Below are 22,797 nucleotides of genomic sequence, written 5' to 3' on the forward strand. Positions count from 1 at the left end.
CCCTGGGAGAAAGAATTGTAAAACTACTCTGTTGATACTGTTTTGAAATGGTAAAAGTAAAATTTTTAAGTTTAATCTTTGCTGTTATACAGTTGCATTATATTTATTTAGCAAGTTTTGCTGCTTATATATTCTCTAGTCAAATTTCCCAAGTTAGATATTCTTGTGAAAAAGAAGGAAAAGTCATGTTAGTTTCCAGGAATAGGAATCTTAATATTTATTTGTTATTGTGATTGTTGTAATAATATAAAATATTTCTCACTGGCAAGTGTGGGATTAAGCTCAAAATGTCATTGAATACTGGGGCCAGAAAGCTGGCTGTCACTTCAGGTGGCTCTGTGGAAATCCCACGGTTTTCATTCTTTCCCCAAGTTCTTGGCCACTTCTGATCTTCTCTGCCCTCTTTCTTCCTTTCTTCCTTCATTTCTTCTCTTTCTCCTACTTTTCTTGTCTTCCCTTCCTTCCTCTCCACCCTGTTCCATTCATCAAGAATCCACATGCTGGGGCCTGCCCAGTGGCGTAGTGGTTAAGTTTGTGCCCTTGGCTTTGGTGCCTGGGTTTGCCCTTTTGGATCCCAGGTGCAGACCGAGCACTGCTCATCAAGCCATGCTGGGGCAGGCGTCCCACATAGAAAGTAGAGGAAGATGGGCATGGATGTTAGCTCAGGGCTAATCTTCCTAAAAAAAAAAATCCATATGCTAAACCCATTACTAAACTCTGGCAAACACAAGACTGAGTTTGAAACAATATTGGCTGTCAAGAAGCTTATTTTCACTGAGAGGACAAATACACAGAAAGTGAAACATACAGCAGAATATCCTGTGTGCTGTTAGACTAGTCAGTACAGAAGAGAGGATCCCATCTAATTGGGATGAAGGCAAATTTATTCAAAGAGGGGGCGTTTGAATTAAACTTTGAAGGATGGATTAGGAATTTGATGGTTAGAGATCGAAAAAAGGGCTTTTCAGATAGAATAAATGAATAATGTAGCAGGAAAGTGGGTTGTTCTTGGATAGTGACCAGTGACCTATTTATGTTGCTGCTTAGAGCAGACTTTTTCTGTAAAGTTCTAGATAGTAAATGTTTATTTTTGCAGGCCATATGGCCTCTGACGCAACTATTAACTCTGCTGTTTTAGCAAAAGCAGCCATAGGCAATACATAAACGAATAACATGGCAGTGTTCCAATAAAACTTTATTTACAAAAACAGGCAGCAGTCACAGTCGGCCTGCAGGCTATAGTTTGCTAATCCCTGATAAAAGCGTATGATTGGTGGGAATTAAGGCTAGAAAGGGAGGTGGTGGCCAGATGTCAGATGTTGAATGCTAGGCTAAAGAGTTGAGAACCAACTGATGTTCTCTTTAGTGAAACCATGATTGTTAATGTCTCTGCTAAAGGTTTTAAATACCCTACCATTTAAATTTGGAACCAGATATTTTCTGTTTACATCTTAAGATATTTATATAGCTAACTCTAAAGTAAGATTTCTGTGACTGAATATTTTGTATGAAAATGGTGGGTGGAGAACAAACTAGGCCTCTGAATGCCCCTAATTAAGCCAAATTTGGTTCATAGCCAGAAGTTTGGCATGTTTTGGGTTCTCACCATAAAGTCTCCACTGGAATGGACCAAAAAGTCAGATCATGGTAAACAGGAGAGAATGAATGGGCAGGCCCTTTGGAAATCTAAACTCAAAATGTCGACATTCTCCCTGTTCAAAAAATGATTGTGTGAACTGATTCCAATGTAGATATTAGATCCACAGTTTTCAATACTTATGTTTTTAAAACCACTTTATTGAAGTATGATTGACATGTAAAAAGCTGTACCTATGTAATTTATGTAATAATCAATTTGGGGATAAGTACACACCTGTGAAACCATCCCCATCATCAGGGCCATAGACACAGCCATCACCTCCCAAGGTTTCCTCCCAACCCCTTTATTATTATTATTATTATTATTATTATTTTGTGGTAAGAACACTTAACATAAGGTCTACCCTCTTAGCAAATATTAAGTATATAATACAGTATTGTTAGCGGTATACAGGAATTGTGCTGTGTCATAGATCTCCAGAACTTATCCATCTTGTGTAACTGAAGCTTTGTACCCTTTGACCATCACCTCCCGGTGTCTCCCTCCCCTCAGCCCCTTGCAGTCACCATTCTACTCTCTGCTTCTGTGAGTTCGATTATTTTAGATTCCACATGTAAGTGACATCAGACATTATTTTCTTTTTGTGGCTGGCTTATTTCACTTAGCATAATGCCCTCCAGATCCATCCATGTTGTTGCAGGTGGTAGAATTTCCTTCTTTTTTTTAAAGCTGAGTAATATTCCATTGTATGTATATACTGCGTTTTCTTTTTCCATTCATCTGCTGATGGATGTTGAGGTTGTTTCCATTTCTCGGCTATTGCAAATGATGGTGCAGTGAACGTGGGAGTAGGGGTATCTCTCTTTGAGATTGATACTTATTATAGGAATTGTTATGCATGTTGATTCTAAATTAGTTTTTACATAATTTCCTAGAAGACTGTATTAGGTACTATCGAAAGTTCTTCTCTTGTCTGTTTCAATATTGCCTTTTGTTTTTTAAAGATTGACACCTGAGCTAACAGCTGTTGCCAATTTTTTTTCTTCTCCCCAAAGCCCCCCAGTACATAGTTGTATATTCTAGTTGTGAGTGCCTGTGGTTGTGGCATGTGGGACGCCGCCTCAGCATGGCCTGACTAGCGGTGTCATGTCCACGCCCGGGATCTGAACCAGCGAAACTCCGGGCCGCTGAAGCAGAGTGCACGCACTTAACCACTTGGCCCCAGGCTGTCCCCCCAGTATTGATTTTTTTAAAACTTTTTTTACAGTAGTATTAGATAATTCTGCAGTACTATTTTTTCTCTTTTGTTCCCTCAGAATAAACTTCCTCAAGGCAAGACTGTCTTATTAATGTTTGTATCCCCAATACCTAGCTAATGCAGATCTGGCCAAAAGTAGGCAAACATTTGTTGAACGAATTAATGGAGGAGGACATTTCTAACCATTCCCAACCAACTAGTTCATTCCATTGTATTTTTTTGCTCTTCATCTTTTTTCTAGTTCTCATAGAATTATAAACCTCAATAAAGTTTTTAAAATTTATTTCATTGTTAAAGTATTTCCTTTTAAAAATTTTATGTTTATAAAAGCTTAATATTTTTAGCGTTATATATTTTCAGTATTTCTAGTATATTTTTAGCATTATATTCCTAGAGAGGAAAAAAGTTGTATATTGAATGAAATTATTCTAGATGTTTGAAACATAATGGAAAAGAAGTAGGCTAGTTTTTATATTGGAGAAATCTGAAAATAAGGGGGTTTCTCAATGGGCACAGTTGTAACTTACATAAGGGTAACAACACAATAGGATGCTGTCAAATTCTCTTGAAAAGAAGTAGGATTATAATTCATCAACCTACCCACTTCAAGCTCTAGTTGTCACCCAAATAAATAGCGGTATTTTTTTTTAACCCTTTCTGGACTTTTCTTACCCATCTGTAGTCTATAGCAAAATCATAATACAGTGTTGGTTCTCATAATCTTTTTCAAGAGCATTTCTGTATGCCTATTTATTAGTCATTTGAATTCTAGTGATTCTCACTGCTTACTGCTTTTCGTCATGTGCTATTAGTTAAATCTCTCCCAGCAGCCTCAGGACTTTATGTGTATTTTATTTTTACTTGTTTCTCTCAACATGTAGATTATATGTTTTCTAAGGGTGCAGTTGAAATCCTTTGGTATTGAACCATTTTTAAACCAGTGGTGACATATTGAAAAGAAGATTATGTGGGCAGGACATAATGATTATAATTAAGTGACAGAGAAAATAATATGCGCATGGAGAGCTGAAAAATACAGTGGGGAAAAGTAGGTAGATGATAGAGACAAGGCACTTCCGGTAGAAAATCAGAGATTTCATCACAGAGTCTGCCCAATCTAAAGGCCAGAGTCTGTTTGCAGGGGGATTGTTGTGGGTTTCTATTGCTTCTGGCTGCCAGCGCTGTTTGCCTTGTCAAACTGTTGACATCACAGAAGTCAGAAGTGTTCTATTTTAAGTCATGGGCAGGGAATTCTTTATAACTTTTCCTTTTATTTGGAGGAAAAAGAGTTGTTCTTGCTCTTTAATTACTTTGACCAGGCTTTCAGCCATTTTGTTTGTTTGTTTGTTTGTTTTGTTTTGTTTTTAATGCTGTTTTTGCTGCTGCTTGTGCTGGGGGCCGGACAAACCAGGCTGAGGGATGGGGACGAGAGGCTGGGAGGGTCAGCGAATGAGCGCTGCCTTCTCTGCACTAGTTGGGAGAATAAGTAAGCTAGCAAATACGATGAAAACCAAATTCCTAAGGCTTTTCCATGAGAGAGAGGGTGCAGTGAAACGCATGGGACTGGAGGCAGATGAACCTGTCTGTTAATCCTGCCTGTCGCCTACTTAACTGTGCGCTTTTAGCCTCGATTGCCTTGCCTTAAAATGGGAGAAATGTCCTGTAGGTTTGTATTAGGATGTAAATTGGACATGTGTGTAAAGTTTCTAGCACTGGACCTGATGTGTGTGTGCCACACAAATATCATTAATTTTTCCAGTTTGAGCTAGTGAGGACCCTGCTGGTCAGGGCTGCAGTATGTCCTAAATCTACTCGGCGATTAGGGCACAGATATAGGGCGTCTCCTCCCGCAGGGAGACTGTGATTTTGATAGCCAAGATTTGACCTTTGCAATTCTTTTTTTCTGAATTTGATACTGATTTTCTCATCAAATTTATTATATTAACGTTATTAATATAAGTGAAAAATTAAAATCATCCATCCTGGATTAGAAAATGTTTTAGAAAACATTTATGAATCAAATCCAGCTTCTGAATGTCAGAAGGTTTTAATGGATCTTGTTTTGGCAACTGTACTCTTACAGGATGAAACAGATGGAATATGCAGGGTTTTTAAATGACTTTAGCTTAAGATCTTACTACACATTAGAATTTGTCTGTATTTACAAAAGCTCTGAGAATTTCTGAAATTAATCTTTGGAGCAAATGAATTAATAAAAATTCCCTATTGAGTCTCATTCCTATGCTGTTGAAGGAGCCATTGTAGGTACATTCGGTTTGAATAAGACCCATTGTCAAATTTTAATAGGGAATCCCAATTCTCTTATCTTTTAGTTATGTGCAGTCTCCCTCTCATATGGTTTAGCAAATTTTTGGTGTGTAACATTTTCTTTCTTTCCTTCGCCTTCTCTTATGAAAGATAGAGTAGTCCATTAAGTAAAATACTCTATATTTACAGTTGTACTGCGTGTCATTTAAGGTGCTTGCTTTGAAGCAAGCAACAGAATCTGACTGTGGCTACAAGAAATAAAGGGCCCTTTGGGAGGCATTATGATCGAGCTCTCAGGTCAGCAGGAGGAACTGCACAGCCCTGCTTCTGGAAGGAGAGAGACCAGGGAGACACTGGGAAGGAGGTTGGAGCTCATAGACTTTCTAATAGGATTCAGCTCCAGCCACTATTGGCCTCTGTGTATCTCCAGTCACATTTCAAGGTCCTGCCAGAAGCTGTCTGGCCTGCATTAGTTAGGTGCTTTGTGCCGGTGGCTCAATAAATTTCATCCAGGGGATTAGGGGCTAGGCAGCTGGGGGAATTATTTATTTATTTATTTATTTTTTATATTTTTAAGATTTTTTATTTTTTTCCTTTTTCTCCCCAAAGCCCCCCGGTACATAGTTGTATATTCTTCGTTGTGGGTCCTTCTAGTTGTGGCGTGTGGGACCCTGCCTCAGCATGGTTTGATGAGCAGTGCCATGTCCACGCCCAGGATTCAAACCAACGAAACACTGGGCTGCCTGCAGCGGAGCGCGCGAACTTAACCACTCAGCCACGGGGCCAGTGGGGGAATTATTGTAAATTAGGCAACAGCTACTTGTCCTCTATTATAAATAATTTTATTATCTAGATGGACCTATTCAAGTACATTTGGTTTAGCAGCCCATCATGTCACATATTACAACTTTTTATTTTTTACCCAAGTGTTATACAGTCATGTGTCACTTAACAACGAGGATAGCACCTGAGAAATGTGTCTTAAGGGAGTTCTGTTGTTGCGTGAACCTCACAGAGTGTACTTACAGAAACCTAGATGGTAGAGCCCACTACACACCTAGGCTATATGGTACTAATCTCACGGACCACCCTCGTACGTGCGGTCCGTCGTTGACTGAAACGTCATGCGGCACGTGACTGTATTTGAGTTTGAGGCCATGCTTTAGCATGAGAGTATGTGTGTGTGTGTGTGAGTATGTGAGTGCGTGTGTGGAGGCACTTTTTTCTTTCTTTTTTTTTTTTTTTTGGAGGAAGACTAGCCCTGAGCTAACATCTGCCAATCCTCCTCTTTTTGCTGAGGAGGACTGGCCCTGAGCTAAAATCCATGCCCATCTTCCTCTACATTATATGTGGGACGCCTACCACAGCATGGCTTGCCAAGTGGTGCCATGTTCTCACCCAGGATCTGAACCGGCGAACCCCGGGCCGCCAAAGTGGAACGTGCGCACTTAATCGCTGCACCACCGGGCTTGCGCACACTTTTTTCTTTTTAATTGATGTTATATAAGAATTTAAGTTCTCAATGATAATTGCAATCATATGCCTTGCATTAATAACACTAGTGTGACCCCAAGACTCAGTGTTACATGGTGTAAAGATGGCCTTGGAGTAATTCATGGCGACACTTAAAGGCTGACACTGCCTCTTAATATCTGTGACACCTGGGGCAGTTTGCATTACTCGTCTGAATCTTCTTTTCCTCATCAGTAAAATGGACTTGATGTTATATATTTTACAAAGGTAGACTGAGATGTTGTGATAATATACATACGAGGCTTGGTGCCAGGAACTTAGATTTACTCCCTTCCCTTCTCTGTATTTTGATTTTAAATTGTTGCAAACATGACTTTATTTATTTTAGAGTGAAATCATAGTAATGGACTGAATCTATTGGGAAAATAGTTAAGTAATTTGAGGAACAGTTGGAGTTAAGACCTGAGGCCTAGTTGACATTTTGTACTTGATGCTCCTGACTTTATCTATTAAAAGTAAAGATAGTAATGACTACTCACAAATAATTTAACTTTCCAGAACGCTGTCTGTTATTAAAAATGCTGAGAAAGCAGAGGTATGGGTAAGCTTTGGTTATCTGTATTTTGCCTTGTAATCTATTCTGCATAGTTACATTTGAATATATACAAGGCTGTTGTCCTAGAAATTAACAGTTTTTCAGACAGACTAATGGACCTTCATTTTAAGATATGATTCTCTAGGATATAATCCTGCCTTTTCTTTCCTTTTCCCAGTTAGTTCTTCCCATCTCCACACTCTAAACTATGACTAGCATTGCTTTTAAGAGTAGAATCAGGCAATTGTAGCGCAACAGTTTAAGAGCACAAGCTTTGAGGAGAGAGTGTCCCAAGTTTGTGTCCTGTCCCGCCACCTACTGTGGGTTGGCCATGGCTGATCTACAAACCTATCTAACCGGCAGTTACTAATAGATAAAAAGAGGAAAATAATAGTATCTCTCTAATGAGGGTTTTTATAAGAGTAAATGGAACGATGCACTTAAAAATTAACACAATGCCTGGCTCATTATTTAGTTCTTATTATAATTATTATATATTATATAATTATATTGGAATTATATAGTGATAAATATAATTACATATTATTTATATATTAATATATATAATAATATGTAATTATAGAAAAATATGTTTGTGTCTGAATATATAAAGAATCGTGTTTGGATAACATTTAACCTCCTTTTAGATTCTTGAAAAGGTCAGAACTGTTTTCTAAATTGCTGGATTGTACCTTTGCTGAGACTGGGCAATTATTACAGTGGTTGTATTTGTATTTAAAATGTCTTTGTTATGATCTAAAAGCAATTTAAAGTCTAGCTTATTTTAACAAAGTTAGAATAGATAAGGCGTAACCACAATTTTGTAGCAATATTGCAGCTCGGTCAATGTTGACTAGGAATTTTTTACCTGATGTGCTGGGTTCTTGCTAAAATCACTTTGCGTAAAGTGGGTTTGTGTATGCAAATGCATGCAGCATAATCAGTCTTTATGGTATATTTCTTATCTGTACTCCCATGTTTGTGAAGTGGTCTCCAATTGTTGAGTATTAATTTTTATTATTAATGATGATATTAGGTGACAACCAAGCACTGTGCTGAGCACATCATTTGCATTATTTCATTTTATTAACTCAAAGTAGTTACTCTTCTCCCGATTTTACAGATGAACAAATGTACTTTGGGAGGTGAGTAACTTACCCAGAGCCACATGTCTAGGGGATGGCAGAGGTGGACCTTGACTCACTCCAAAGCCCACTTGTAGTGGAAGAGAAGCATCTTGGGCAAAGGTGTTGTGATACAGGCTTTGCAAAGGCATTTCCATGGTGGTACAAGTTCTTTATTAAAACTAGAAATTATCACCAGTAAATCCATGAACACATTGTGAGGGTCTCTAAGACTGAAGGCTTAAATAGAAATAAGCTTTGATTCTTATTTTCCTCAATTTATTATCTTAGTGTATTTTCTTATATATTTAATGGATAAGGCTTTTTGAGATTTTAGGGAGTTTGTTTTGATATTTTGTAATTTGGCACTGAAACGCATCCCCTGCTTTCCAGACAACAGAACAAAATGAAGGAGCTAGCCATACTCTAATTGGTGTGGTGAGATAGCATTTTAGTCTAAGAAATTTGACTATATTTTGAATTAGTATTAAATCTGTATAACTTGATAGTATTAGAAATTCGTGAGACAAAGTAAAAATGTATTTTCCTAAAGAAAGAACCTCTGTCTTTGCATTTTCACTGCTCTCCTTTTAATTGGCAGAAAAAATGGAGTAGTAACGCTGTGCCTTATTAATAAATTCAAATTTATTCAGTTTTAGGGAGAATAATGGATTTGTTGGAATGTTTTTAACATCTTTCGATCAATCCATTGTACATATGTATTTCCTAAATTTATCAACAGTTTTGTATGGTTATTCAGATGTCTTGAATGACATTTTCCAATATAGGGACATTTGCATTCTAGGATCTAACATGCTGCAGTTTCTGGTTTTTCCTCTTCCAGTGTCTGTATTTATGCTGAAAGTCCAGGTGAATGACATCATCAGTCGTCAGTCCCTGAGTCAAGCAGTTGTAGAAGTGTTTGTAAACTACACAAAGACCAATTCCACAGTAACTAAAAGCAATGGAGCAGTGTTGATAAAAGTGCCCTACAAATTAGGGCTCAGCTTAACCATTATTGCTTACAAAGATGGCTACGTGTTGACGCCTCTACCTTGGAAGACCGGAAGAATGCCAAGTAAGCATATAAACTGTGTTTTGCCTTCACTAAATGTACATGATATTTTTTCCTCTGCTTTAGAAATCTCTGGTTCTGGTAAACTGAAAATGAGAATATCTATGTGAAGTCAGTATAAGGAGGCTGGAAGGGAGTGTCAGTCTGAAGAAAACGTGGAGGCTGTTTTCCTTCTAGAGAGGCTTGAAGGAATCCTGAGCAAGAGCTCGGCTCTGGTGCAAAGCGTGTCTACAGGTGGCGGGGAGGGTTGGCACGCCCAAGGGGTTAGTTGGAGGCAGGATGGGCCAGGTGAAGTGGGGCCAGATGATGAAAGGACGTGTTCAAAAGATAAGACAAACAGTGTAGATTCATCTGCTGAATAATAAATCAGTTATTGTAGATTCTTGCACACAATGAGTGTCAGTTGTTTAGAAGCTGAATTTACTTGACAGTGTACAACAAATAGGCCAACAGCAGGGTTAAAATGGATTCAGGGAACCTGGCTACAAAGCTGTGGTTGTGCTGGTGGACAGTAACAACGGCCTGATGTAAGAGAGGGAATGAAAAGGAGAGGTGAGCACAAGAGGCAAACTGAAGAAAGAATTGACAATTATTGTGGTAGTCATTTCATGATACATACATATGTCAAATCATCACGTTGTATACCTTAAACTTACACGGTGTTATATGTCAATTATTTCTCAATAAAGCTGGGAAAAAAGGAATTGGTAGGACTTAGTATGACTAATAGGATTTTGGAAGGAATGGGCCATACAAGGTACTGGAATACAAGTCGGACTGATTAGAAGGATGATACATTTGGTAATCAGTCTCGCTCTTTGTTTTTATTGTGGTGGTTCTTGTTAGAATTTAGATATGTTATTTGGTTTCATATTGGAAACCTTTGAATTCTTGAACCAGAAATAAATTTAGAATGAGAAAGAAAATGAAAAATGAATTAGATAATTTAATAAGATTCGTGTGAACAAAATTTTAATAAAATCATGACTAGAAAAATCTGAATAGGGATGTGTTTGAGGTGAATTCATACTCTTAAATGCTTTAAGTTTTTTAAAAGTCAGAAATTAAGCACATTTATACATTCAATGAAAATCAGAAAAATAAAAGAGAAACCAACTAAAATGGGAAAAAATAATTCATGAAATTAGAAAGTATAAAGAAGAGCTAATTGACAAAATGCTAGTTCTTTGAAATAAAATAAATTATACATACATCTGACTAAACTAAACAAAAATGAGGGAAATAAAAAAAGATGAGAAGAAATACGTAAAATCTTTAGAAATCATCAGATTGGATGGCACTAATCTTAAAAAATCCAATAAAATGAATAATTTTGTGATAATTTAAATGACTATATTGATTTTAGATGAGGTAGACCAATAACCGTGGATAAAATCTTCAGGGTAAAAATAACTTGATTCAAAACCTATAAGAAAAAGTATTCCAAATCATTTTTCTAAACCAGTAGAGCCTTGACTCCGAAACCTGACAAAGATAATACAAAATTAAATGCCCTCATATACATACACACTCTCTCTCTGTCTCTCATATATCCATACGTACACCCCTCTATAGACCGATCTTACATGTAACTGTATATGCGAAAATCCTAAACAGAATAGTAAAAAGAATTTTACCATTATTGAAATATAGCATACTGTCAAGACCAAATAGGATTTTTCTTCTTTGCAGGATTATAAGGATGTCAAATATGTGTCAAACTCTATTAATATTTTGTATATCAGTTGAACAAATTGGAACTACTAGATGATAATATCAACAATTGTCTGAAATGTATTTTGTAAGGTCACCATCCATACCTACCTAAGAATCAACTTTTTAAAAACTAGGACCACAGAGATATCCTTAAGTATCTCAAACTCATACTTAGCTATAAAATATTAGAAGTAAGGATCCTACTAACATAAGAAACTAAACACAAATGTCTATATTATTTTATGTTGTAGTAGAAGTTCTTATCGGAGGAAAAAGATATTAACAGATAAAGTGATAGCTATTAGAAAGGAAGAATGAAAACCGTTATTTCCGGTTATGATCATATCTTTGGAAAACTACAAATTAGCATTGATACAAATCAATGCATGTTGTTATACCAGAAGTAATAACCAGTTAGGAAAAATAGTGAAAAGAAATCCCTTTCAGAACAAGAAGAAGAACAAAATATGCAGGGAAACCAATTAAAGAAATGTGAAATAACTTGTGTGTGGGGAAAATAAAACTACCAAATGTTAGTGATAGATTAAAAAAAAACCAAATAAACTAAAATACTGGATAGGTGGAAAAGCATTATATTTCTTTGTAGAAATCCTGAATTTTGTAAAGATTTCAGTTCTTCCCTAATTAATTTATAGATTTAATGCATTAAAAAAACTGGGCAAAATAATTCTTAAAGAATAAATGTGTAAAAATCCCTGGGAGTCTTGTTTTAAACGATTTACTAGAGGCAGTTTGCCATTCCAGATGACTAAATATTATATGGCTACAAAATTAAAACTGTGATATTGTACCATGATTTGTACTCTGTTACAAATCAGATACCAGGATGTGTAAAAATTATAATCTATGGTAAGATTCCATTGTAAATCATTGAGAAAAGGTTGAATATTCAATAAGTAGTACTGGGATATTTTGGTTAAGTATTCAGCTTAAATTAATTTGGATCCATATTCCAAAACGTATTGCTCATAGAGTGTAAATGTGGAAAATCAAATCAAATATAAGAGAATAAGAAACTATCTGATTTTTTATTAGGATTGTCTGTTTAAACTTAAAAGCAATGGAAGATGTCATAAAAGGTAAATTTCACCATATTTTAAAAAAAGGTAAGAAAAGTATATGAAACAATCGGGAGTGATATGCTTAATAATGCAAAGAATTTATACAAATCAGTGGAAAACACCAATGTCCTGCCTAAATAAGGTAATGGACAAAATTATGACCTAGCAGTTTTCAAAACAGGAAATACAAATGATTAGTAAATGTGACAAAATTGTTTACTTTCCTAATAATCTGAGATCTGTACATCAGAGAAATACACAGCTCTTAGATTTTTTCACCTTAGAAAAGTTTTTAAAAAGTGAGCATACTCAGTATTGAAAGAGTGAGGTAAGATCAGCAATCTCAAACACTATTGGTGGGAGTGCAAACCAGCAAAATTATCTGGATAGCGATTTTGAAATATAAGTGTCAGAATCTTTAAAATGTTATTAACCTTTGACCCAGTATTCCACTGCTAGGAATCTATCCAAGAAACAAACAAACAAATAAAGTGGACAGATGTTTGTGCCCAACGATGTTGATCAAATACTTTGTAATAGTGAAAATGGAAATAATCTAAATATATAACATTAGTGTGGTGGTGAAGTAAATCTTGATACTTCAGGAAATGAGATATGTAACCTTGAAAATGCTATGAAAAGTTTCTGTTGAGGAATGCTTATGATATTATCTGAATTGAAAAAAGCAGCGTAAAAATATTCTGCATGCAATTATCGTACTCCCTATTTTAAAAAATCACAGGAGAAATCCAGGAAGAGCTATACCGAAATACTAAAAGTGGTTGTCTCTGGTGGTATTATGTTCACCATCATTTTCTTGTTCTTTTCTTTCTTTATCGACGTTTCCAGAGTGGATTTACATCTCTTTTGTAATCAAACATTTTTTTAAGTGAAAGTAAATCTGAATGTAAGTTTTAGTGAGGTTCAAAACATTCTCTTCAGGTTTAATAACCTTAAAAAGCTGTCAGGCTTGCCCCTTTTAAGCCACCTGTGACTGAGAAAGTATCCAAATATGGGATAATGCCCTAATTATTATCATGTCAAGGTCCAAGCTACTATCCTACCACCTCCTCGCCAATCTAATAAATCATTAATCAGTCTAAATGTTAATGTATTCTGAATTGAAATTACACTTTCATTTGGTAGTCCTCTTTTCCTATTTAGGAAAAAAATGTATTTCATTTTATGTCCACTCATACATCATTGTATACTTTTTGTATTTTGTCTTTTCCATATTTTCTTTACAGCTCTTTGACATATCTCAAAATATTAAAAGTATTCACGTGCAAGTGTGCTTTATCTTAAGTGATTTAGGGATATTACATTATTTCTATTAATTTTAAATACTTATGTCACATTGAGGCTATCAAATGAGAACTTGTGCTCTGGGTAATGCCTCAAAACTTATTTTTCTTTTGCAGGATTAGTAAGCTTTTTCTTTGATCTGTTCTTGCTTATAAAACTATGGTCTTTTGTCCCAGCTTCTTGTTCCTGATTCTGAAAGAATTTAGTTATCTTTCAGGTCATCTGCACTTACTCATCCCACGGTTATTTCAGGTGCCTACTCTTGGAGGCAGGTTCAGCCCCTTCTTGCTTCTACTAAAGGTTGCTTCTCAACCATTCTGTGTATTAAACTGTTTTCTCCTCTGCCAACTCAGTCTGTTTAGCAAACCATACTGTGTGAAGAAGAGTGTTGAACCCTTATGTTAAAAAAGAAGAGTGGATGTAGTTTCTATCTTAAAGAACCTTGAATCATGGAGCCAAGAAAATTTTTAAAAAATCATAAAGAAATAACAAGTAACAATCTATATAGAGAAAATAGCAGAAGGTTCTTCAAGCATTTAACTGACCATATATATGTGGGGTTAGTTAGAGAACATCATTAATCGCTCTGGTATAGACTACTGTATGAAATAGAAAAGGTTAGTAAAATAAAATAGTGATGCCCAATCTTTTCTTCTCATTTTATGGTGATCCTCTTTTTTTCCTCCATCATATTTTACATTTATTCTCCCTTTGTTTTGAATTACTCTTCACATCACACAGTTCCCCCCCCCTCACTTTTTAAGACCTGCTGGAATAGAACTGTATTTATCCCAGTTTCCCCCACATTTACTAAAATATTCTAATTGTGCTGTATTTCACAGTCTATTCATCAGTTACACTTTCCCTGTTCCCGCAAAGCCAAGCAAACATATGGCTATTTGAAGACACTGTTTTAATTACTGGAAAATTAGCTGGTAAGTACAACACTTCCTACTTAGCAATAAGTAAACACGTAAAGTGATTATTATGTAACTATGCTTCTTCACTAACGGATCAATGTTTATTATAAAATCTAAACTGATCAGGGATGCTTAGTACCGACTACAGGTTGATCTGAACTTCTTATTTCACTGTCAGACTACAGTGTGGTTTTTTTGTGGGGTGGGAATCACTCTCTCTTTGACCATTTGAGCCCCCCAAAGAGGAACATTTGACTTTCAGAAATATTGGAAAGGGCTTCTGAACTTCTTTCCAAATCCCCTCTTTTATTAGGCTTTAGTGGTTGGTGAAATTGGGAAAAGGACTCAGACCTTTGGGGCTGCCTAATTGGTAGGTCAGCCCCATTCCTGCCTCTGCCATTACACTTGCTGCCTGTGTGGGACAGGCCTGAGGCTGGGCAGCTAAGTATCTACTCAGCAGGCTTGAATTCCCCAAGTTGCATATCCCAAAGGAAAGACTATAAGAAGGCTTGTTTTGGGTCTGAATCAAGCTGTGACCTTCAGTTCTACGTTACCAACCATGGAGATTATAGTTTCATCCCTGACTCACCTCCCACCTCCCTTAACTAGTCCTCAGGGGAAACCCCAGCATTTTTTGACTCTTATGCATATTATGTAAAACCTCTATGAATGACGGCAATTTGTTTCTTTTCTATTGGGGAGTTAATGTTTAGGACTAAAACATAGTAGGAATGGCTGGTGAAGGCAAAAAATCCTCACGTAGAGTCCAATAAGAGAGTCATGGTAAAAAGAATTGTTGGTGAAAGTTCTCTTCATTTTCAGAAGCTATCTTATTTATTCCTAAAGTATTAGAAAAGAAAATCTACTACTATTATTTGGGAAAAAAAATAAACTAGGGCTTGATTAATCTTGGAGTAATTTACTGAGCAAGGCAGTAGGATTTCTTACTCTTGAAATGCCAAGGCTTTTTGTAGAGTTTTAAGCCATTGAGTTTGCCGGCGCATGGCAGAGTGTGGGTGGATGTGGAGCTGTGTGTAGGATAAAAGGTAAATAGGAACTGTTTACTGCAGAGAGGCTACGTTTTGTGCTACTGGGCCCTTAGTGAAATCAGGTTCTCCTCTTCAGTGCTTTGTTTTATTTGTTTTGGTTTTGACACATTCCTACTCCTTACTAGCCTCTTAAAATCCCATTACAAATTGTGATTTCTGCTCGAATACATGAAATGGATCCGTGTGAGCGTGTCCGCATGCCACTCCTTTGCCACTATACCAAGCAATGGTGAGCGTTCATTCATTTGGATCGTACTGGATGTGCTCTGGCATGTCTCCATGAGAACACTGTGCACCCTCTTGACTTCTCAGATTGCTTCCTTTTACGGCCTCATTTGCCTAAGAGTTGACCCATTGGGAAGCCTAAGCAGGAAAGGATGGATGCTTCTGAAGATGTTAAATCTTTCCTTAGAAAATACACTTCCTCACTTCTCAACTTCCCTAAAACTACCCTCTAAGATAGTTCCTCCAAGATTTGATGAGGAAGATGTTGAGGTTGTACAGTGAATATATGTTAGGTCTGTGTGTGAATATATTTGTAGTAAAAGCAGCAGGAGAAATTGGAAACTTCAGGATTGTGCAAAACCTTAGAGAAGCTCAGCCAGACATTTTCCGTAGTGTACATGTTCTCAGTTGTAAGAAATTTGGGTCTTCAGCATAATTAAGGCACATATGTTAAAAGAGTAAGTTGTAGATCGTACTTGTAAGTGATCAGAAGGTATCAGATTGTATTCTCAAACAACGTAACCAAACAAGAATAGTGTATTATAAATGTGTTTTTATTTATCTCCCTTAACTGTTTATTTTAAAGGTATTATTTTTCTAGCTTCATATATAAAAAGTAAACTATACACTGATTTTGAGAATTATCTTACATTATTTTATTTATCATTTATTGTCATAACTCTTTAGAAACTGCTACTTTTTTTTTTTTTTTTTTTTTTTTTGCTGAGGAAAATTCGCCCTGAGCTAGCATCCGTTGCCAATCTTTGTCTTTTTGCCTGAGGAAGATTCTCCATGAGCTAACATCTGTGCCAGTCTTCCTCTATTATGTATGTGGGTCGCTGCCACAGCATTCATCCTAATAATTTTACTGATTGTTTCACTCTTTATCAGTGACTTTAAAGTCCAAAGCAAAAGGTGATGTTTCTGATAAGTGTTAGTTTTAATGAGTTAAGAGTTGACCTTTGAATTGTGAAATAAAATATATTGATTACAGAAATATCAATGTTGTCACCGAGTTCTCACTCCATAAATTATATTAGAGGATAGTCAATTCAAAGTTATTAACGTGAGAAATTTATAAATCGAGTGCCTGGTATTTGGAAGACTTTTAAATGCGTGTTTAGTTATCTGATAGAGAAGCCTACCCACTTAAATATATGCCTGAATATCATCAAAGACATTTTCTGTTGCAAGTTACTAAACACCCAATCCTAAACTAGCTTAAGCCCAAAGGAGGCACTTATTTATTTATTGCTCAAATAATTGGTAAGTATAGGAGTAGTACCAGCTTCAGACATGGCTTGATCAGGACTTCACTCAAAATAATTGAGAACTAGTTTTTCTCTCTCTGTTTCTCAACTTTTCACTCTTTGAGTATTGTCTTAGTTTTCATACGAGCTTTCATTTTTAGTCACAAGATAGCTTTTTCAACTCCTGGACATATACCTGCTCATGTATAATCCAGTGGGGATGAAGCAAGTCTTTTCCCCTGGAAGTCCGAGCAAAATTCACACTGCATCTCATTAACTGTGGTTGTCACAGGGCCCATCATTGAACAATTACTGTGGCCAAGAAGCTAATAAGACGCTTTTGATTAGTCTCAGCCCATTCTGGCATGTGCCATTAACAGTACTCCTGTTATAGAAATGAAACCCCAAGTGAACCACACAGGCTAAAAATGGCAGTGTGTGGTTCTTGAAACTGAAACTCAAAAAAGGGTGAAGAGAGCTGGCCCAGTGGCATAGTGGTTAAGTTCGCACACTCTGCATTGGTGGCCCGGGGTTCACGGGTTGGGATGCCGGGTGTAGACCTACATACCACTCATCAAACTATTCTGTGATGGTGTCCCATGTACAAAGTAGAGGAAGATTGGCACAGGTGTTAGTTCAGGGCAAATCTTCCTCAAGCAAAACGAGGAAGATTGGCAACAGATGTTAGCTCAGGGCCAGTTTTCCTCACACATACACAAAAAAAAATGAAGAAATTCTGGGCAACAGGACGAAGCAGTCTCTGGGGTAGAGGTTCCTTGTGTGATCTAAAGAAAGAGAGATTTCTTATTTATTCTGTTCTGAATTGAAAAAATAATTATGAGATGTTAGTAATGTTTAGAAATAACTGCCTCCCTTAGAGTACAATGTCCTGACCAGTGATGCTGTGCTGAATATGCATGTTTAGTCTATTTGTTGATGGGGTTTCCTTTTTCCAGATGCCAAATCCCAACCAAGTGTTCAGTTTTCAAAAGCCTTAATTAAACTGCCTGACAGCCATCACATCAACAACGTTACAGGCTATCTTACAGTTCTACAGCAGTTTCTGAAGGTGGACAATTTTCTGTACACAACTGGAATTACTCTCAATAAATCAGGTATTCTCTAATTTTTACATAATATAATCATATTTATAAGAAACAATACATAAGTCTCTCAAATACTGTTTAAGTTATTTAGATATTTGATATTCATTTAAGCTTCAGAGGATACATGTCACTTTGGAAACATAAATCTAATTAGTAAAACGTTTATAGGCAATTCCCTTTTATCCAATGAAAGAAAGATATTACCAGAGTCTTTCACATTGATGAAAAATTTAATTTACAGGCTCTTTTTATCCAAAGGAGGTAAACAAGGTGTAGAAAACAGTAATGATTATTATAAAACTTTGCGAATTAAATACACTTAAAAATGGAAATTTGGTTGAAAGAAATTTACCCAAATCTTTTTATAATTTCACATATTCATTCTTATCAAATTGATCAGAAGTGTCAATAATTGTTAGATATGAAAACGTTTGTAGATTGGAGTAAGCAATTGGAAATGTTTCTTTTACTATTCTCTATGAGTAAAATTATAAATATTTTCCAGCTTCAACAGCACGACTATATTTTTATAAGGCTGTCATGACCCAAAAGTTAAGGGGATGATGGAATTTTATGTTTTATTTAAGAATTAACCTGTGAATAACCCCCCATGGAAACTGCGTGTTCTCTCTGGGTATCCACACTTGTTCCACCACTTGTAACATAACAAACCCCACTATTTTTAAAATCACCTCAGACAATCTGTGATTTTGATGGTTTCAGCTGTGTCACAGTTTTGCTCCATTTTATTTGGAGAACAGCCAGAAATTAGAGTAGTAAGCATATAGGTGTTTTGGTTAGATAGGTATTTTTTTTATCACCTGCCGTGGCTGATGCTATGGGTACCGCAGCCAGATGACCCTCACTCTCCTGTTCCAAGCCTTTTTCCTACTGCACAGACCTGCGACTCTGCCTGAGGGCATTCCCTGGTTCGGGAGGCAGCCTCAGCCCTCATAAGGGGCAAGCTCTCAACCAATGGCAGAGAAGAGTACATAAAGGGTACCTATCTGTTCATTAACACATCCTGGGTAGGCTTCCTTCCTTCTTCTCTCTTACTCCTCCACCCCCTCCATGGTGGGTGCTTCCTCCCAAGTTATTTCAGGGTCTGCTTCTGGAAGAAGCCAGTGTAAGACACCTGTGAAAATTGTCCAGATGTAAGTTATAGGATGCTCAAAATAAAAAAACTGACAAGAATGGTACCAGTACAAACTATCACAAATGAAGCTCATGCTGCCCTGGAGGGGTTTTATGGACAAGACTCATTAGATTGAGTGGGAAGGGGTCATAATGTGCTCTGCCCTCCAACATTCCTCTACCACCTGCTTTTGTGATTATTCATTAAAAAGTTTTAATTATCCTAGGAATGTTGCTAACATTTTCGAAGTTCTAGAGCAGTGCTGTCAAATGGGAATGTTCTTTGCTTTGTCCAATATGGTAGCCGCTAGCCACGTGTGGCTATCAAGCTCTTGAAATATGACTAGTGCACTGAGGAGCTAACCTGCTACTTTCATTTAAATTGGCACATGCTGCAGGTGGCTACTGTATTGGATTGCACAGTTTTAGAGTTCGATCAGTATTTTACTTCTCATTGTCTTTCAGTCTCTTTTTTCCTTGTTGAGTTGGCCTTATCCCAAATGGTGGGTGTCGATCTGATCAGTTTCAACTGCATTCATTATGTGAAGCCACTGACTGCGTAGAACTGGGGGGTGGAGTTAAGAGCCGTCACTTCAGAAAGCCAGCTGGCTTTACCGAATAATTTGATATGAGATCATAATTATTTACAGATTATGTAATATTTTATTTGTGCTTGTGTTGGATTGCTTACCAGTGCAACTAGTCCACAAAATAGGTATCACATGACTCTGCTTATCTTAGGATTAGTGTTTCAGAAAGTTTACAAGGGCTAATTCTCCTATATTTCACTGAAATTTTTCAGAAAGCCCATGGTTGCCCTGTCTGATGACTGAAGATGTGAACCAGATATAGTAGTAGCAAGAATGAGAATGCCTTTCCATGGCCTCCAAGGCCCTATGCTATTCCCTCTCTCTCTGCCCTTCAGCCTTCTTTCTTTCTTACATCTGCCAAGATCACTTCTGATTTGGGGGCTTGACACTTGTTTCTTCTGCCTGAAAAGCTCTTCTCTGAGATCTTTTCATGGATGGCACCTTATCATTTGGCCACAGCTCATATGTCCCCTCCTCAAAGAGGCAGCCTTCCTGGCCACCCAATTAATTGCGTTTCATATTTTCTTCGAAGCATTGATAAGGTGTCTTATATCATACGCTTACATTCAAGTGGAGGATAAACGGACAACGAGTAAAGAAATGAAAAAGAGGATTTTTGATAGCAATGAGGATTGTGGAAAAAATCTTGCAGCGGTGTAGGAGATCACGTACTCACTGTGTCTTTGGAGCCAAGATGAGCGCGTGCTGCCATTGGGCTCTGTTGTACATATTTGTCGAATGAACGAAACTCCAGCTTCTAAGCCAAAGATCCAAAAGTTTAGCCACAAACAGCAAATAATGTATAAGTATACTTTAGTCAGCTCTTTCTAATGTGTCAGTAAATTACTTGGAAGATCTAAAATTATCAAATTATTTGTAGAAAATTTGTGTTACAATTTTAACATCATCTATAGCCATATTCATTGTAAATATTCTGGTGTATATTATAACTTTGGCATTACTAATATTTCAAAAACAAAACAAAAGCATTTTCTGCTTTTTTTCCCCTCAGTAATAGAAAAATATAAGAAGCTCCTGATGTTTGAGAAGGCGTACTATAAATTGTGTAATCAAATCTTTAAAACCTTAGGCAAAGCAATTCTTTTATTAATCTCCTTTCGCCTACTTTTCAAGCTTTGAAGTCTAATATTATAATATTAATATTTAGTCTGTTTATATTAATTCTTTCAATTATACTATTAATCAAATGTATATCAAGGCCTATTATTTTTATCAGCTAACAGTATTGCTGATTTTGTGTCATGTTTGTCAAAGCTGTTAATTAAAAATTGCATTTTGAATCAGAAGGTTTTTTACATGAGGTAGCCGTAAGGAGTCCAGCTGTGTTGGTTCTAGTACTTGAAACAGATGGTCTCGGGAGAAGAGACTGCTGTTTTAGACCCGTAGCTGCATTGATGACCCGGTATGGTAGATGCTTTATTTGGGTATGATACTAGTGAGATGTGTTTTCGGTTGTTGGTTTTGTAGGTTTTTCAAAACATTGAATTAGATTCCAGTGACCTCACATCAGACGACGCTGAGAGCATTAGATCTCTAGGCTCATATTGACTTGTCAGTGTTACATAAGTATAGCCTATATTTATGATCTATTTTTAAATTATGTTTTAAAAGTCCTTAATGAAGATCTGCTATCTATATGATATTAAAATGGATAACCCGGGGTGAAAGAGAGGAACTAGATATTTTAGGCCCATATTAATGTGTTGTTAATATGTAACTACAACCTGTGTTTTACATATGATTTTAATAAACTGTCTTTTTTAGGTTTTGAAAGCATTGAATTGACTCCTCTTGCTGCAATATGTGTGAAAATATATTCAGGGGGAAAAGAATTAAAGGTGGATGGCTCTATTCAAGTTTCTCTGCCCCTTCTGCATACAAGTGATGTCAGTGCAGGGGATCACGTACCTGCCTGGACGTTTGATATGAACACAGGTATGTGAGTTATGTGAATATTTTGAATATTTGAATGTCTTATCGTAGAAATATGTTTCTTTGTTATTTTTATTAAGAAAATGTTTCAGCTTTATTGAGGTATATTGACAAATAAAATTTCTATATTTTAATTTTTATATTAAAAATTAATATTAAATGCTAAATTTTAATATTCAAATTTAATTTGCCTTATTATCTAAAACATTAAAATATATATTTTATATTTGAACATTTTATCTTTAGTAGAGCATTAAATCAGTGATGTTGCAATTTTAAGGACTTTTGTCAACAACCAAAATTGGCCCCACTTCAATTAATATAATACAACTGTGGGGAAAATGGTGCCAATGTATTACACTAAAAATAGCATTATTGGGGCCAGCCTGGTGGCGTAGTAGTTGGGTTCACATACTCTGCTTTGGTGGCCTGGGGTTTGCAGGTTCGAATCCTGGGTGTGGATCTACACATTTCTCATCAAGCCATGCTGTGGAGGCATCCCACATACAAAGTAGAGGAAGATTGGCACAGATGTTAGCTCAGGGCCAATCTTCTTCGCCAGAAAAAAAAAAAGGAAAGAAAAAAATAGCATTATTGGGGTCAGGCCCTTGGCATAGTGGTTAAGTCCGGTGTGCTTTGGCGGCCCAGGTTTGCATATTCGGATCCTGGGCACACGGACCTACACCATTCATCAAGCCTTGCTGTGGTGGTAACTCACATACAAAATAGAAGAATATTGGCACACGTGTTAGCTCAGGGCTAATCTTCCTCACCATACACACAAAAAGCATTATTGACTCACATTCCCATGCTTTTTTTTATATCCTCTAACATTTTGAGGAGAAATGAAATTTATTTTTTAAAGTATTTCTGCTCTTATGAGTTCTTTTTGTTTTGATAGGCAATAGAACTTATATCTAAAAGCTTGTTTAAAGCGCTTGAGAAATGTATGCTAATTTCATGAAAATAAATAACATTGTGTTGTTAAGAAATAGAAAGAATGATTATTTTCCAAAAGAATCTTAGGTGCCAATTTTGTTCCCTGTTTTTAGTCTCCTAAATAGCAGCCAGAAG

At 36.5% G+C, this 22,797-nt stretch overlaps 1 protein-coding gene across 1 annotated transcript in view; it reads left to right on the forward strand.

The window, feature by feature from the left end:
* FAM171B (family with sequence similarity 171 member B) overlaps positions 1 to 22,797 on the forward strand; it is a 63,883-nt gene that overhangs the window by 30,721 nt on the left and 10,365 nt on the right. Inside the window, exons 2-5 of the mRNA XM_044768595.2 lie at positions 9,163 to 9,396; positions 14,339 to 14,431; positions 17,897 to 18,055; positions 21,556 to 21,726. Coding sequence (XP_044624530.1) covers positions 9,163 to 9,396; positions 14,339 to 14,431; positions 17,897 to 18,055; positions 21,556 to 21,726 — 657 coding nt within the window. The remainder of the gene's footprint in view (positions 1 to 9,162; positions 9,397 to 14,338; positions 14,432 to 17,896; positions 18,056 to 21,555; positions 21,727 to 22,797) is intronic.

Source organism: Equus asinus, chromosome 4, assembly GCF_041296235.1.
Source record: "Equus asinus isolate D_3611 breed Donkey chromosome 4, EquAss-T2T_v2, whole genome shotgun sequence".
NCBI classification, from domain to species: domain Eukaryota; kingdom Metazoa; phylum Chordata; class Mammalia; order Perissodactyla; family Equidae; genus Equus; species Equus asinus.